This window comes from Photinus pyralis, unplaced genomic scaffold, assembly GCF_008802855.1.
Source record: "Photinus pyralis isolate 1611_PpyrPB1 unplaced genomic scaffold, Ppyr1.3 Ppyr1.4_LG4, whole genome shotgun sequence".
Lineage (NCBI taxonomy): Eukaryota > Metazoa > Arthropoda > Insecta > Coleoptera > Lampyridae > Photinus > Photinus pyralis.
Window position 1 is genome coordinate 7,293,766 of NW_022170511.1, and position 14,536 is coordinate 7,308,301.

At 35.7% G+C, this 14,536-nt stretch overlaps 1 protein-coding gene across 2 annotated transcripts in view; it reads left to right on the forward strand.

The window, feature by feature from the left end:
- The window catches only part of LOC116168711 (guanine nucleotide exchange factor for Rab-3A-like), a 35,271-nt gene extending 23,234 nt beyond the window's left edge, over window positions 1–12,037 (forward strand). For both annotated transcript variants that reach the window (XM_031484660.1, XM_031484661.1), the window contains exons 3-8: window positions 10,590–10,785; window positions 10,845–10,996; window positions 11,047–11,261; window positions 11,309–11,408; window positions 11,463–11,529; window positions 11,581–12,037. In XM_031484660.1, the coding sequence (XP_031340520.1) occupies window positions 10,590–10,785; window positions 10,845–10,996; window positions 11,047–11,261; window positions 11,309–11,408; window positions 11,463–11,529; window positions 11,581–11,660 (810 nt within the window). In that variant the 3' untranslated portion in view covers window positions 11,661–12,037. The remainder of the gene's footprint in view (window positions 1–10,589; window positions 10,786–10,844; window positions 10,997–11,046; window positions 11,262–11,308; window positions 11,409–11,462; window positions 11,530–11,580) is intronic.
- The last annotated feature ends 2,499 nt before the right edge of the window (window positions 12,038–14,536 follow it).

Here is a 14,536-nt window from a genome sequence, read left to right on the forward strand (position 1 = left end):
GGGGGATACCAACTTTAATTGGCAATAACTTTGAAAGGTCATTAGTGTTAACTGCTTGATACCTGCCCTTTAAGTACGAATGTATTAAATTAACGCTGTTGGAATCAAAGTTATATTTTGTGAGCTTTTGAAGTAAAATATCGTGCGCAACGCAATCAAAAGCCTTTGATAAATCTAAAAAGATCGATAACGAGTATTTTTTGTTTTCAAAGGCGTCTAGTGTTTAGTGGGAGATATGTTTAAAGAACAGTCAATGGTTGCCCGTACGCGTTCATACAGAGGTCTCCCTTACATTCACACACAAATTAAATAAATAAATAATATGGGGCATTATATTTAGTAAAACATTCGTCATTTGTTTCTGTTCTAGTTGCTTTGCATATGTTTAGATGCGATTACGAAACACGTTCACAGATTTGGATATTTTCGCATAAATCCGCGCCTAAATTTTTCTCTCGGCGAGCTCTACCTTGACATAAAAGCGTGCAGATTACTACTCCCTTCTGCAGAATTTTCTTAAAATGTTTTTTATTCTTTCAAAACCTTTTGATTCCAGCCTTGAGGATCTTCAAACAGAAATCTGAAATTTATACTGTGCGTAACAGGCTATGGTACAGCCCCTTATCTCCCTTAATTTTTTAATTGAAATTTTGCATATGTTACACAAGCCTCGACACAAGCGATATCGATAATCGAAACATTCACGTCCAGAATATTCACCAACGACAAGACTGTGCGGTGAAGTCAAAATGAAAGAGTTGGCACAGGGTGTTCATAGATATAATGTACATACGAAAAGGGCTAATTCTTTTGCTTATTTTATGACTAAAAAATTTTCTTTTTTTAGCGCATTTTTAAGAATTAAAAAAAGTGTGCTATTTTTTGCGTTTTGTCCGTCCGTCCGTCCGTCCATCCGGACTCACTTCTGCCGTTTTGAACTACTTCTAGGGGAATGGTCCTAGAGTTCTAGAATTTTTTGCAGAAGGTAGCCTATACCTTGAAGGTGTGCCAGACGGCCATCAAATTTCGCTTTAGAAAATTGGGGGGGGGGGTTAAACACATGTTCTACCCTTCATGGTATTCTAATGAAAGGTCTCATCGAAAAAAATTGCTTTGTACAAACTATAACTTTCCCGTACGACTCTTGTTCGAGATCAGTGAGCGACGGGGCCTGAGGGGGGGGGGGTTAAGAATTAATTTTATCTCTCATTGCATTCTAATTAAAGGTCTCAACGAAAGGAACCGTTTTCTACCAACTACTGCCTTCTTTCTGTCCTCTTATCAAAGTACGGGGCGGAGGGCGAGGGGGGGGGCAGTGGAACTAGTTTTATCCTTCATGGTACTCTAATGAAAGGTCCCAACGAAAGGAAATAATTTCTACCAACCATAGCCGTCCTTATATTCCCTTATACCTCAAGAACGGATTGTCGGAATAGGGTACTCACAAAGGGCGATTGAGACGTCTGCAAGAAATATATCCATTGATGATGTCAAAACAAGAGCTATTTCGGTTAAAAAAATGCGCTTTATCTGCACAAGATTCGTATGTTTTCGTATCTGCGACCGGTATCGAGAAAAAAAATAAAAATAAATTTTTGCTTGTTGTGACAATTTTTAAAATGATCCAGTAGTATGGGACAAATTTTCCGGAACCAATCTTTCTACGATCGGTACACCCCGTAAATTTAATGGTAGCTAGACCTTTTTGGGGAAATTCGGTATACTATGAAGTGCACCCACTCTATCCACCATTTGTAATAATAAAATAAAGGACATTCTGTGGAAATTTTCTCATTACTTACTGATTGCTTTTTAATGTATCTATCTTTATAACATTTTGAATGAACATAAGCGTATCTACCAGTGCCCGGATTTTTCCAAAAATTTCGGGAGGCGTCCGGGGGAGCCAAGTCAGGACTGCAGGGTGGTTAGGGAACCGTTGGTACGTGGTACCTTTGAATATATAGTATATTTATATCTGTGATCACACAAATCCATAAGTTCCTGCCACATTTCAACCCGGCGCGATTTTTGGTCGTCCGTTAACACTTTCGGTACAGGTTTTAGCACGTTACGGTGTACTGCCGCTTCACAACCAAGTCTGACCCTGTATATACTTCCTACTATTTCGGAAAATGTTGACAGTTTACTTACCATCAATTTGATAAGCTAATTGAGCGTGTAAAATTTACGTTCCGTTGTTTCCCATCATTATTCCCAGTGATTTGTGGTATGTTATTTAAGGGCTTTAATGCTCTGTTACACTTTATTAACATATGACGTATATAATACCACATGTGCTCTGCCGCTTTTTTAGATCTGCTTTAGGGGCTTATTTTATTTCTTATCTTACTCTTTTGTCTTGCAAATATCGAGTGATATGAATAGGAAATAGGTAAGTATGCAAATATTTACATTCGTTCGGAAATGAAATTTCGACATCTTCTGAAATAAAATTACCTGAACGACTTACTGTTTTGGCAGAATCTTACGAGGCGCCAGGCGACAAACAGGAATTGTGCGAGCACTTCTCGTGCCAAAAAGCGTTTCTCAATCTGATGAAATTGTTCAGTGTGGCACATTTCCCATTGGCATTGTTACCGATCAAATTTTTGTTTATGTACCCGATGATTGCGGTATTTTTGTTTAATAATAAATTATTATTTAATCCTATTACCTACATCCTGAAATTATAGCGCTGACAGATGCGAAGGCTTTTAATGTAATCTGCACGGGTAGCTAGCTCGTTTTGGTCATTCCAAAATCAAAACAAGTTTTTTTTATTGTAAACAACCGTAAGTTATTGATCAGATGATCTAAAAGTAACAGTTAAAAGTCTCAAACTAGAAAAATTAATTAACCTTTCTTTTACCGTTCGTACCGAATATATTTGTCATAAATTTGCATTAGCTATATCTCAATTAAGAGCTACCATCTTGTTATAATATGGCCTGATGTAGACGAACAATTTAGTGCCTTCAAGCAACGTTAAGTTTTGATATTTGAACGCGAGCTAAGTTCACGCAATAGGTAATTGACCTTTTGCTGGCATTTTTAATAAAATTTTTCAAAGGGTTGTGAATACGAATGGGATAAAATAAAACTCCTCCAATTAATAAACGCGACTGTGAACATTGTTTTCTCTCTTTTTCTCTGGATCATGCAGGCGTAATTTGCGTTTAGTATAAACCGGGGGCTCGTATGGCAAGTACTTTTGGAGCACGCATTCTGTAATAATGGCGTTGTGGAAAGTACATTTTCCACATTTGCATATAGCCGGGGAATTTGTTTCTCCTGCTGAGCGTTAACTGAAACGTCGGAATTCCAGCGACTGCGCCATTTACTTGACATCTATCAACCTTTTTGAAGTGGGTTACGAACTTAGGGCCAATAAGATTAGCAAATTACGTGCGGGTTGGTGTTTTAGAGCTCGAAATAAATTTTAATTTACAATCTCTCCTAAATGGGGTTATATCATAAGCTGCAGGAAGCAGGAAATTTGTAACAGCATTACGTGAGTTTTCCTTTCGAGGGAAAAAGATCCGATCTTTTTATACACGTACATACAGATTATTGATCGCTGCGCTGCTCGTTTTAGTCGTTAATTAGCGATTTGATTTATGGGTTTATTGATTCCTCGGAATCCGAAACTAATGACTTTGATGTGCGAGCCTGAAAAATCTAATTAAAAGTATTCCCAGTTTCACGCTACGGAAGTTCGCTGGCTTATACGCATCTGTGCACATAGAATACTGTTAAAATATGAATGAGATAAATTTTCTCCAAGGGATTTGTGGCATCTAAGAAAAATCGTTCTTATAATTTATTCAAAGCTTAATTATAAGTTGCAGTGGCTTGGCAATCACGTGTCGCTGAATTTGCTTCTCGCATGTTCGACTGAGATTAGAGCTACTCTATACAGGAACAGGAAGTGTAATATACCCAAATTACAGTTCAATATACGCAGAAACGTGGACTATCGGTAGGAAATGGCGTCGAAAATTGGAAGAAAAGTAAAAGAAAGATAAGATCTGTTCTTTCAAACTTGTTCCATTAACGCACTGGCGCAACAGTTTGTATGCCAATTGTTAATGGCGAGATACGCAGAAGAAAACTGCTCCTTAAAGACCACTTCAGACAATTGGAGCTTTCGAAAATACATATACTGCAATCATTGCGACCTCTCCCACGGCAGATTTATTAAGCGGCAGAGCAAAGCGATGCAAGCTTTATAGGGAAGTCGATGGTGTCCGTCTGTCCGTCAACACGATAACTGTGAAACGGTTGGACCGATTTGGTTTAAACTTTGCACAGGTCACCTATATGCCACAAGTAATAAGACTATTGAAAATTGGTGAAATCCAATGACCTCGTAGGGTCACACCGAGGTGCTCTGCCGCTTTTTTTAGATGCTCTTTAGAGGTTTATTCATATTTGTATTATTATATTCCTATACCGCCCTACTATCATACATTAAGTAATTGTCTCGGGTGCCTCTCAAAAGTGGTATTGAAATTCTTCCTCGTGTTTTCCACGGTCTCTAAAATTTCTTTCATGGTCGGCCCTCAATGTACCTATGTTAACTGACTTAAATATCCTGGGAGCTCCTTTCAAACTTTCCGGAAGTACCCATCTCAAGTTCTGCTCATCACATTGTTCTCACTTTCACTTCTTTATTTCTTTCATTTCTGCTCTCATAATGTTCTTCTCAAATTCTCTTCACGCATCGTAACGTTTCCTCCATTTGTTTTTAAGTGCCTCTCAAATTCCCTTATATGTTCTCCTCGAGCTTTACTCAATTTCTTTTACTTAAGATCCTCTGAAGGTCTGTTTTGAAGTTGTGCTTCTTCTTCTACTAAGTACGAATCATTGCTTATTTCTTAGATTGAAGATTCATTTTCCTGATTATGGACCTTTTTAACAGTGAACAATCAATGCTGTCAATCAAATGATTTAAGTTTTTAAATATAGAGGTTAGTAGTTTCCGTTCGGCCCTGATAATTTCTGTACAAGGTCCTCTTGAGCAGCTCTCAAGTTCTGCTGCCAAAATCTCCTGACTCTCCCCGCTTACGTTTTCTTCAAGTTCCTCTCAAATTGCCTTCATGTTTCCCTCAGGCTTCTGTTAAAGCTCCTTAAACTCTTTGAAAGTTGCCATCAAATCCTTCTTAATTATACTCTCAAATTGCCCGATTATTGCATTACTTCGAAAAACAAAAGAACCGGGGCACCAAATCAAAAATTGGAAGTAAGAAAAGTTATTTATTGTAATGAGTTTCTTACTGCCGTTTTCGGGTGTAACGCTTAGTATAAATTAACACCCTGTATAGGCATTATCAATAGGTACTGGGTGTAATTTTTTTGACACTTTTGTAAGTTATCTTGTTGGGACCATAAAAAATAATATATGACGTTTTGATAATGATAATGTCTTTTTGGTATTCAACGACTCGAATATGATGTTTATGTGTTCTTGTTGGGCCAAATTTAAAATGATACAATTAAAATTTGAAACTGTTCATTAGGTTAAGACATACGGGGGAAATAAAAAATGGTCAATTTTATAATAACCTTTATTTTCTTAATTAAAAGATATACAGAAAAATGTTTATTACAAAGGTTTCTTCATAATGATCTGTCGTTTTAAAAGTAAGTATACGGGGTTTGGAATAAAAGTTATCGGACCTGTTTTTTTTTTAAATGGAACATCCTGCATTATATAATAATCTAAAAATATAGCATATTATCACACTAGGGATGATATTAAAAAATGATTCAAAAAAATTCAAAAAGAGTTAAAAGATTTTAAAAAAGTTTCAAATGTTTTTTGAATCTTTAGGTTTTTTAAAATCTAAAAGATCATAGTGTATTTGTGTTTATGAGGTCAATAAACATCTAATGTCATATCGGTACCCACCGATAAGTCGTTGACTTGGTGGGACCGTCAATTATGTTTTATTTTTTGGAAAAATAATGAAATGAAATGAAATTATTAAATCTTTTGAATCATGAATCAATATGGAATTTGTTTAGTGTTATATTTTGGGAAATAGAATTTAAAATGATACTTTTTGATTAAAATATACCTACAGGGTTTTAAAAAAAATTAGGTACGAGGGAAAATCAAGAAATTGTCAATTTCAGAATGAACCTATATTTTCTTAGTTAAAAGAGATATAGAAAGATGTTTCTTTATAATGATTGCTGAATAATCTTTTGAGTTTTCAAAATAAGTATACGGGGCCTTGTAAAAAAGTTATCAGACCTAACCTAATTTTTTAGTATATTTTATTCGATGCGCCTTCCAAAAATATAACACAACAGAAATTTAATAAGATTCAATATTATCTCAAAAAGATTCAAGATTTTTAAAAAAATTAAAATTTTTTGCATTTTTAAAAATTTTGAATTTTTGTTAATCAATTGAATTTTTTAAATATTATCCCTATATTTTCGAAAAGAAAATGTTAATATGGTATCCTTTTAGATTCAAATATACAGGGTGTTCTATTTAATAATGAGGTTAGGTCCGGTAACTTTTTTTAACATCGTATACTTATTTTGAAAATGGCAGATTATTCAGCAAGTGTCTACTTTTGCAATAAACATTTTTTCGTGTCTCTTTTAACTAAGAAAATCTAGGGTCATTCTGAAATTGGCAATTTTTGATTTTCTCTCATATCTCTTAAGCGAGCAAATATTTTCAAATTTTGATCGTGTCATTTTTTTAAGTTTGGCCCAACTTTTTGATACCATTAAAAATTACGGAGTTCTTGCTTTCATAAGTTTTGAATAGTGATTTCAGAGGGTCCACCTCCCAATTAGATTTATCGGATCGTGTAGAACTTAATCCTTGTTTTTTTAAAAATATCTGTACATTTAGACCAGTCAAAGTTTTGACATCACCAATGGATATATTTCCTCCAGACATCCCATTCTCCCTTTGTGAGTACACTCCTCCGACAATCTGTTCTTGAGATATAATGAATTATATCCGATAACAATAAGGGGTCGAGGAGGAGGAGGAGGACTTTGGTTGGTAGAAATTGATCCCTTTCGTTGATACCTTTCATTTAAGGTGCAGTTACACGGCGCGAACCTGGCTCGGCAAGCCCCGCAATAGAAGCCGTGTGACAGGTGGCTCGCCAGACGCCATGGCTCGGGGTTCGTGGTACAAAGCTCGCGCGATCCATCGGTTGTATGACGAGGGGATCTGGAGGTCTATACCCCCCAGCTACACACATATATGCATTCCAGGAAAGAAATATTCCGTGAATGTCCCTCGCGAATTGTTACGAAATTTCTAAAAATTTAAAACCCGGAAAATTAAATAATTATGAACAGTTCACAAATCAAAACATGAAAAAATCATCACTATTTTCTCGCAAATGATTTACCTGATTGCGCTTTTAGAGTCAACGTGGGCTCATCGGCACAAAAATTTGAAAAAAAGGACACGGACTTACTTTCTTATACACGGTGTCCATTTTTCGAGTGCCACTATGGGGATCTCGCTTACCTGAAGAGATAGAGAGTTGATTAAATGCGGGCAAAGTTGCCAATTTTCGTGCTGAATAATAATCTGAAAAGAAATTAAGTTTTGAAAATATCGCAAAAAAACATTATTCAGACACTTTAATTTTTCGGGAAGAGTGCTTTGGAAAAACAAAACGTTCTTTTATTGTGAACAAAAGTATGACAGTTTGATCCATCTGTCTGGTTAGAGCGTTGGCAGGGAACTAGTTGAGTTGAGATTTTCATCTGAATATAATTGAACCTTCGTTTTGCAAGAAAATTATAATTCAAATTAGAACAAAATACTTAAGAAGAAATAATATTTTCGCAATAAATCTAGCACAAACGTAAATTACACTACTTGAAATAAGTCAACCTTTTGTTCACAACAAAAGAACGTTTTGTTTTTCCAAAGCACTCTTCGCAGATAATTAAAATTGTTATTTTAGGAAAAATGTGTTACTGAACCACCATGTGTGATATATCGTTGTAAAGAGAAAAAAAGACGTAATCTCAAAATGTCAAAATCCAAAACGGCGCCCATAAGAAAAATTAAAGTCGACACGTGTTTCTCCGTCATCTTAAAAGTTATTGAAAACGGGATGCCATATTCGAAATCTCCATTAAAAAGTGTCTGAATAATGTGTTAATTAGAAATGTCTAGAACGATTAGTTTACTATGAAAAAATTAAAAACGAAAATCAGAAATTTTCTTTTTTTTGCGATATTTTCAAAACTATTGAAGATATTTTAAATTTCTTTTCAGATTATTATTCAACACGAAAATTCGCAACTTTGCCCTCATTTAACCAAATGTCTATCTCTTAAGATAAGCGAGATCCCCATAGTGGCACTCGAAAAATGGACACCGTGTATATTGGCATTTCCCCTTCGTTTTTTCTTAGAGTTTTAAAATTACTTATTATGAGACTCTCTGCAATGAGGGGTGAGTGAGTTCAACTGTAATACGGGGAACGTAATTAAAAGGGGAGAAGATCAGAAAAATTGGCAAATTTTCGAAATTACCCTCCTGTGCACTTTTCTGCCTTCACCATCAACGGAATTCCCCCCCCCCCACACACACGCAATTAAACATTGTGCCCCTCCCCCCCCTAAAGTCGGTAACTAGGCGCCATACCGTACCATCGAGTCCGTAATATCATTCAATGGTAATATCTAAAAAAATCATCATGATCGATTCGTTTTTAGAACACGATTATGTGAATTAAACATTGAAAGTCGGTAATTACCGTAGAGTCCGTAATTCATTCAATGGTAATATCTAAAAAAATCATCATGATCGAATAACTAAAATTAGGTTCTAATTCATTCTAATTCACATAATCGTGTTCTAAAAACGAATCGATCATGATGATTTTTTTAGATATTACCATTGAATGATATTACGGACTCGATGGTACGGTATGGCGCCTAGTTACCGACTTTAGGGGGGGGAGGGGCACAATGTTTAATTGCGTGTGTGTGGGGGGGGGGGAATTCCGTTGATGGTGAAGGCAGAAAAGTGCACAGGAGGGTAATTTCGAAAATTTGCCAATTTTTCTGATCTTCTCCCCTTTTAATTACGTTCCCCGTATTACAGTTGAACTGTGCGAGGGGCCTGAAAGCTCACCAAATTTTACCACCCGGCTCGGGTTTACTTCTGACTTCTGATGGGATCCTGTTATGAAAATAGCTACTACCTCGGCTACTATACATAGAGTACTTTTTGTAACACGGTTACGTAAACTAGGTTTTGTATTACCAAACTATTGTTTTGCGTAAATGCACGAAATTGAACTCCGCACTCTTGTAATTATAAATAATATTTTGTTATTTCGCGTTGCCCGTTACCACACTCATTAAACAAAATCCACCATTTCATAAACTGTTTACGTAAGGACTTACTTTAGACTTGGAATGTGTTACAATTTGGCAAAATAAACACGAGCCACACTGTACTGCGAAGTTAATTTTCACAAAACTTTGCTTACCATTTTCAAAAAAAAATTATGTACCTACTCGTGCAAGGTAACCGAATAAAATCCACCTAAATGCGGTAACTACAGGTCTAGAGAATGTAATTGCCCAACGAACTATGTAATTACAAGCACATTTTGAGTGCATTTCTTTTTTTGTCCAACAGATTAAATACCAAGCACGTGCTCAAGGTTGTAGCATCAGAAAAGTGCGCATGTTAAAAGTGTAATCTCTAACTTCTAGGAATTGACTATCAGAGTTTTGATTAATTAATACCAATTAAATTTCCTATTTGGTAAGTTTCAAAAGCAATATCGGCCAAATAATGAAACCCTCTTCGTAATTGTGTTCTACGGGGCAGTTTAAAGCGAAGTTCCAAGGAATACATAATCTGGAAGATACTCAATTTTATCATTATTTTTTATTCAATGAGTATATGAAGCCGTTCCCACGTGGCAACATTTCTCATCTCAGCGTTCAAAAAGCGAATCGCTCCTGTTTTGATGAGGTATTCGGTGAAAGAAGTGAATTTTTTTTATCATTACGACAACTTTCTCTTTTCAATGATCTATTATGTTATAAATTAAATTCCCAATTAAACTAACTATCACTACTTTGTATAAGTAATACTTTCTCGTCGCACATGCGTGAAATAATTTTTTGTTCCATTGAACTTCCGGCCGCTTTACAATAGAAAAATGGCTGGCAATGTATCGTCATTGCTCGTCATTTTAAATAATTAATCGAAGATAACGGGTTTTAAGTAGAAACACAATTTACTAAACGAGTTACGCAAGATGCCGGAAATCCCTTGAGATAAATAGGTACAAATTTTCCGGTAGACAGAGGAAATGATTGCAAGGCTTTTAGTTACACTTGAACATTGAAACGCGATATTAATCTTTGGCATGGACGAAGAAAAGGGCAGCCATCGAAAACACCCACCTTTACAGAAAGGACTTAGCTTTAGTTTATACGAATTGCAAAGGGAAATAGAAAATTTGGATTTCACTTTCAACACATCCGTAAGTGAGTCGCACCTCTTATTTGCTTGAGTAATTTCGCACTACAGTCTTTTAAACGATAAATTTTTATTACAGGAGGCCCATCATATGGTTCAGGAGGCGAAAGAAAAGCAGGCGGCAGCCGAAAAGGCGTTAAAGGAAAGTCAAATGAAAGTGGACGTATTAACTGCCGAAGTTTCCGCCCTTAAAACCCTTGTTCTTACTTCCACACCTAGTAGACCGAATCCCCATCTACACCCCCAAATTGATTTAAAAGGAAAAGAAGAATTAGGTATGCGCCACGAGCTAATATTAAATTGTAATTTATTAACGCGAATATGCTTATTACAGGTGTGGCTTTGTTTGCAAAAAAACATAGACGTTCGCCGTCGCATTACAATTTGAAATATGGGCGTGAAAATTCTCCACCCGATTCTCCCGTGCGCGATTTATCGCCCCCCGTTTGCTTGGGCACCGATATTTTTCCTAAGGAAGGTTTAGAGGTACGTCCAGGAAATATTTTAGTGTGTAGATATATAATTTTGAAATGTAGGTCGACCCCATTGTTCATCAAGAATTCATTTCGTGGAGAAATAATCCCACCTTGGACAAGACGAATCCGTTTATAAAAAGGATTTACACCGAGGATATTAACTTATGTCTTGCGTTTGATAATTCAAAGCTGGTGACGAAGGTTGCTGAGGCTGTTGATTCGGGCACAATTTTAATCGAGGCCGTCAGCGATAAGACTAAAGCAATGTTTCCAAAGTAAGGCGAACTTTTGTGCGTATCCCATTACATTTTTCCGTTTACAGAAAGTGCGCCCTTTTGGAAGTGCCCCGGCTGTGTTTTTATAGAATGAATATCGGGGAACCAGATGTTTGGTACTCCATATCACAAATTTGTAGAAATAGGGTAAGGGCTGTAGAATTTTCCCACGTCCTTTGTTTCATACTTTAACATTTCCAGATTATTTCAGTCTGTGATTTTCTTAACTACCTGAAGTACATCGAACGCGGATTAGTCAAAAGTTCAGGTGAGTGCGAGTCGAAACTTTTCAAAACTTTCTAACTTGGACTAATTTCAGTTCACGAAGTCTATTGGGAAATTATCAGATTACGAAAAAATATGGTTTTAGCGCGATTAGGGTTAAGTTTGAATGCCTAAAGTTGTTCAAACTAAAGTTTTTGTGCCAATTTAATATAAACCGATTCTATTAGTGATTAGTAAATTAAGATCTGTATATGTAACCAAAGATTTTTGTTAGGGAATTAATTTTAGGCGAGTGCAATCGTACTATTGAAAAATTTTATGAGTGTAATTGTAATTTAAATTATTTATTGTAAAGTGCCCATATTATTGTGCAACAGCTGTAAGTTGTCTTCCTATTTTTATGTAATTTTATTGTTTTAGAGTGTTTGATGAGAATGTATGAGCGTATGCAATTTGTAGAAATAGAATTTATAACTTGTAAAATATGCAAGAACAAAGTAAACATAAATATCAATTCGATTTAAATAAATACTTCCATTATTCAATAATAATGTTTTTTTTTTAATATCGCCCCATTATTATATATATAAACTACCTATAAGCTAATTTAAAAGATAGAAATCTTATCTGAAAGTCAGTAGAAAATGGTAAGGTCCCTAACACATTTCCGCAATGGATCGCAATGCTGATTGATTGCATTAAATAATTCCTGGACCTTGTTTCTTAGTATACTCCGAATTTTGACGGCAATTTCTCTAATAAACTGTTTGCAGCGGCTCCCCAAGGACCAAAAGTTTCAAAGGCAAGGGTGTCTGAAATTTTTTGTCATTTTGATTACAGCCGACGATACTGTGGATAAGCCGGAGAAATTTCGAAAATTTCGAAAGAAAATTCAAAGGGCTGTAACTTTTGAACTAGTAGCCCGCCCAATCTTGGAACTGTTTGAAATTATGGATTCTACAGGCCACATTCTATGAGAAAATTTTTTTCCGGGTCGATCTGAGACAATGTTTTGTTCAAGCCTCAAAAAAAGGTAGTGTATAACCTTCCTTTTTTACCAAAAATGGACTGCACCAAAATTTCTCGAGAAAACACTTTTTCTAATTAATTTTGGTGCGTAGAATCCAAAACAATTCGTACTTTTTCGATCAGACTTCTCAATCGAAAGTTATAGACTAGAAACCAATTTCGAAAGAAAATTCAAAGGGCTGTAACTTTTGAACTAGTAGCCCAATCTTGGAACTGTTTGTAATTGTGGATTCTACAGGCCACATTTTATAAGAAAATTTTTTCCGGGTCGATCTGAGACAATTTTTTTTTCGGGCCTCCAAAAAAGGCAGTGTATAACCTTCCTTTTTTACCAAAAATCGACTGCGCCAACTTTTCTCGGGAAAACACTTTTTCTAATTAATTTTGGTGCGTAGAATCCAAAACAATTCGTACTTTTTCGATCAGACTTCTCAATCAAAAGTTATAGACTAGAAACCAATTTCGAAAGAAAATTCAAAGGGCTGTAACTTTTGAACTAGTAGCCCAATCTTGGAACTGTTTGAAATTATGGATTCTACAGGCCACATTCTATAAGAAAATTTTTTTCCGGGTCGATCTGAGACAATTTTTTTTTCGAGCCTCAAAAAAAGGCAGTGTATAACCTTCCTTTTTTACCAAAAATCGACTGCACCAAAATTTCTCGGGAAAACACTTTTTCTTATTAATTTTGGTGCGTAGAATCCAAAACAATTCGTACTTTTTCGATCAGACTTCTCAATCAAAAGTTATAGACTAGAAACCAATTTCGAAAGAAAATTCAAAGGGCTGTAACTTTTGAACTAGTAGCCCAATCTTGGAACTGTTTGAAATTATGGATTCTACAGGCCACATTCTATAAGAAAATTTTTTTCCGGGTCGATCTGAGACAATTTTTTGTTCGAGCCTCAAAAAAGGTAGTGTATAACCTTCCTTTTTTACCAAAAATCGACTGCACCAAAATTTCTTGAGAAAACACTTTTTCTAATTAATTTTGGTGCGTAGAATCCAAAACAATTCGTACTTTTTCGATCAGACTTCTCAATCAAAAGTTATAGACTAGAAACCCTGGTTCAGCCGGAAATGCGCGCGAGTACCGACACACCGACATCATCGAGATTTTGTTTGATTCAGATGACTCCTCTTGTGTGAAATGTAAATGTAATGTAAAAAAAATGGATGGAAGAGAGGATGAAAACAAGCACTTTTCCAAATAAATCGTAGGTAGGTCCCACGTGTTTCGTTTGGGAGCCACCCTTTGCATTTCTTCTTTAATTTTATTCTCAACAACCACAGTTAAGAGAGTTAAAGAGCTAATAATCATTATTGTGCCTTGTGTTCACTGGAATCGTTTCGGAGACGTTTATAAAGAATTCGATATCCTACTCTTTCCAAAGTTCGTTCCAGAGGTAATCAGACTGTCAAGATATGGATTATGGATAGCATCTGGAATGCTCTGCTAAGTGCATAAAATGTATATCGTTACGAACAGGATTTAAACAGTTCTGGGACTGCACCAGAATGTAAGTGGGAGTGTTATAGCGTTTTCGATTGGCAAAACTCGTGCTGCACGAGTGCAATTTTTACGTTCTATTGGTAATTTTAGGGCAATTTTCTGTGTTCCATTGGCAAATGTGATGCAACAATTACGCACTCAGTGCAAATTTCGACGCACGAGGTCCGTGAGCTCGTGGAGCTGCTAGTTAACAAATTTTCAAAACAAACGTGCGACAATTTGAATTTGTTTCTTGCGTTGGGAGAGTTTTTTGTCGTCATCTAGCGATAGCGAAGCTGATGAACTAGCCATAACTTCTATTTTACAAAAAGTTGCACTTAATCATTAAAATGAACGCCAAAAATTGGTCCTTTACAGGAATTTCAAATTTATATTCCTCATCGTTTATCATAAAATAATAATACTGAAATCGTTTGTCATTTTTTAGAATAGAGATTTGTCGATTACTTAAATCTAAAATGAGGTTATGGACAAATGACAACAAATATTTACGAATATTTATGTTCCA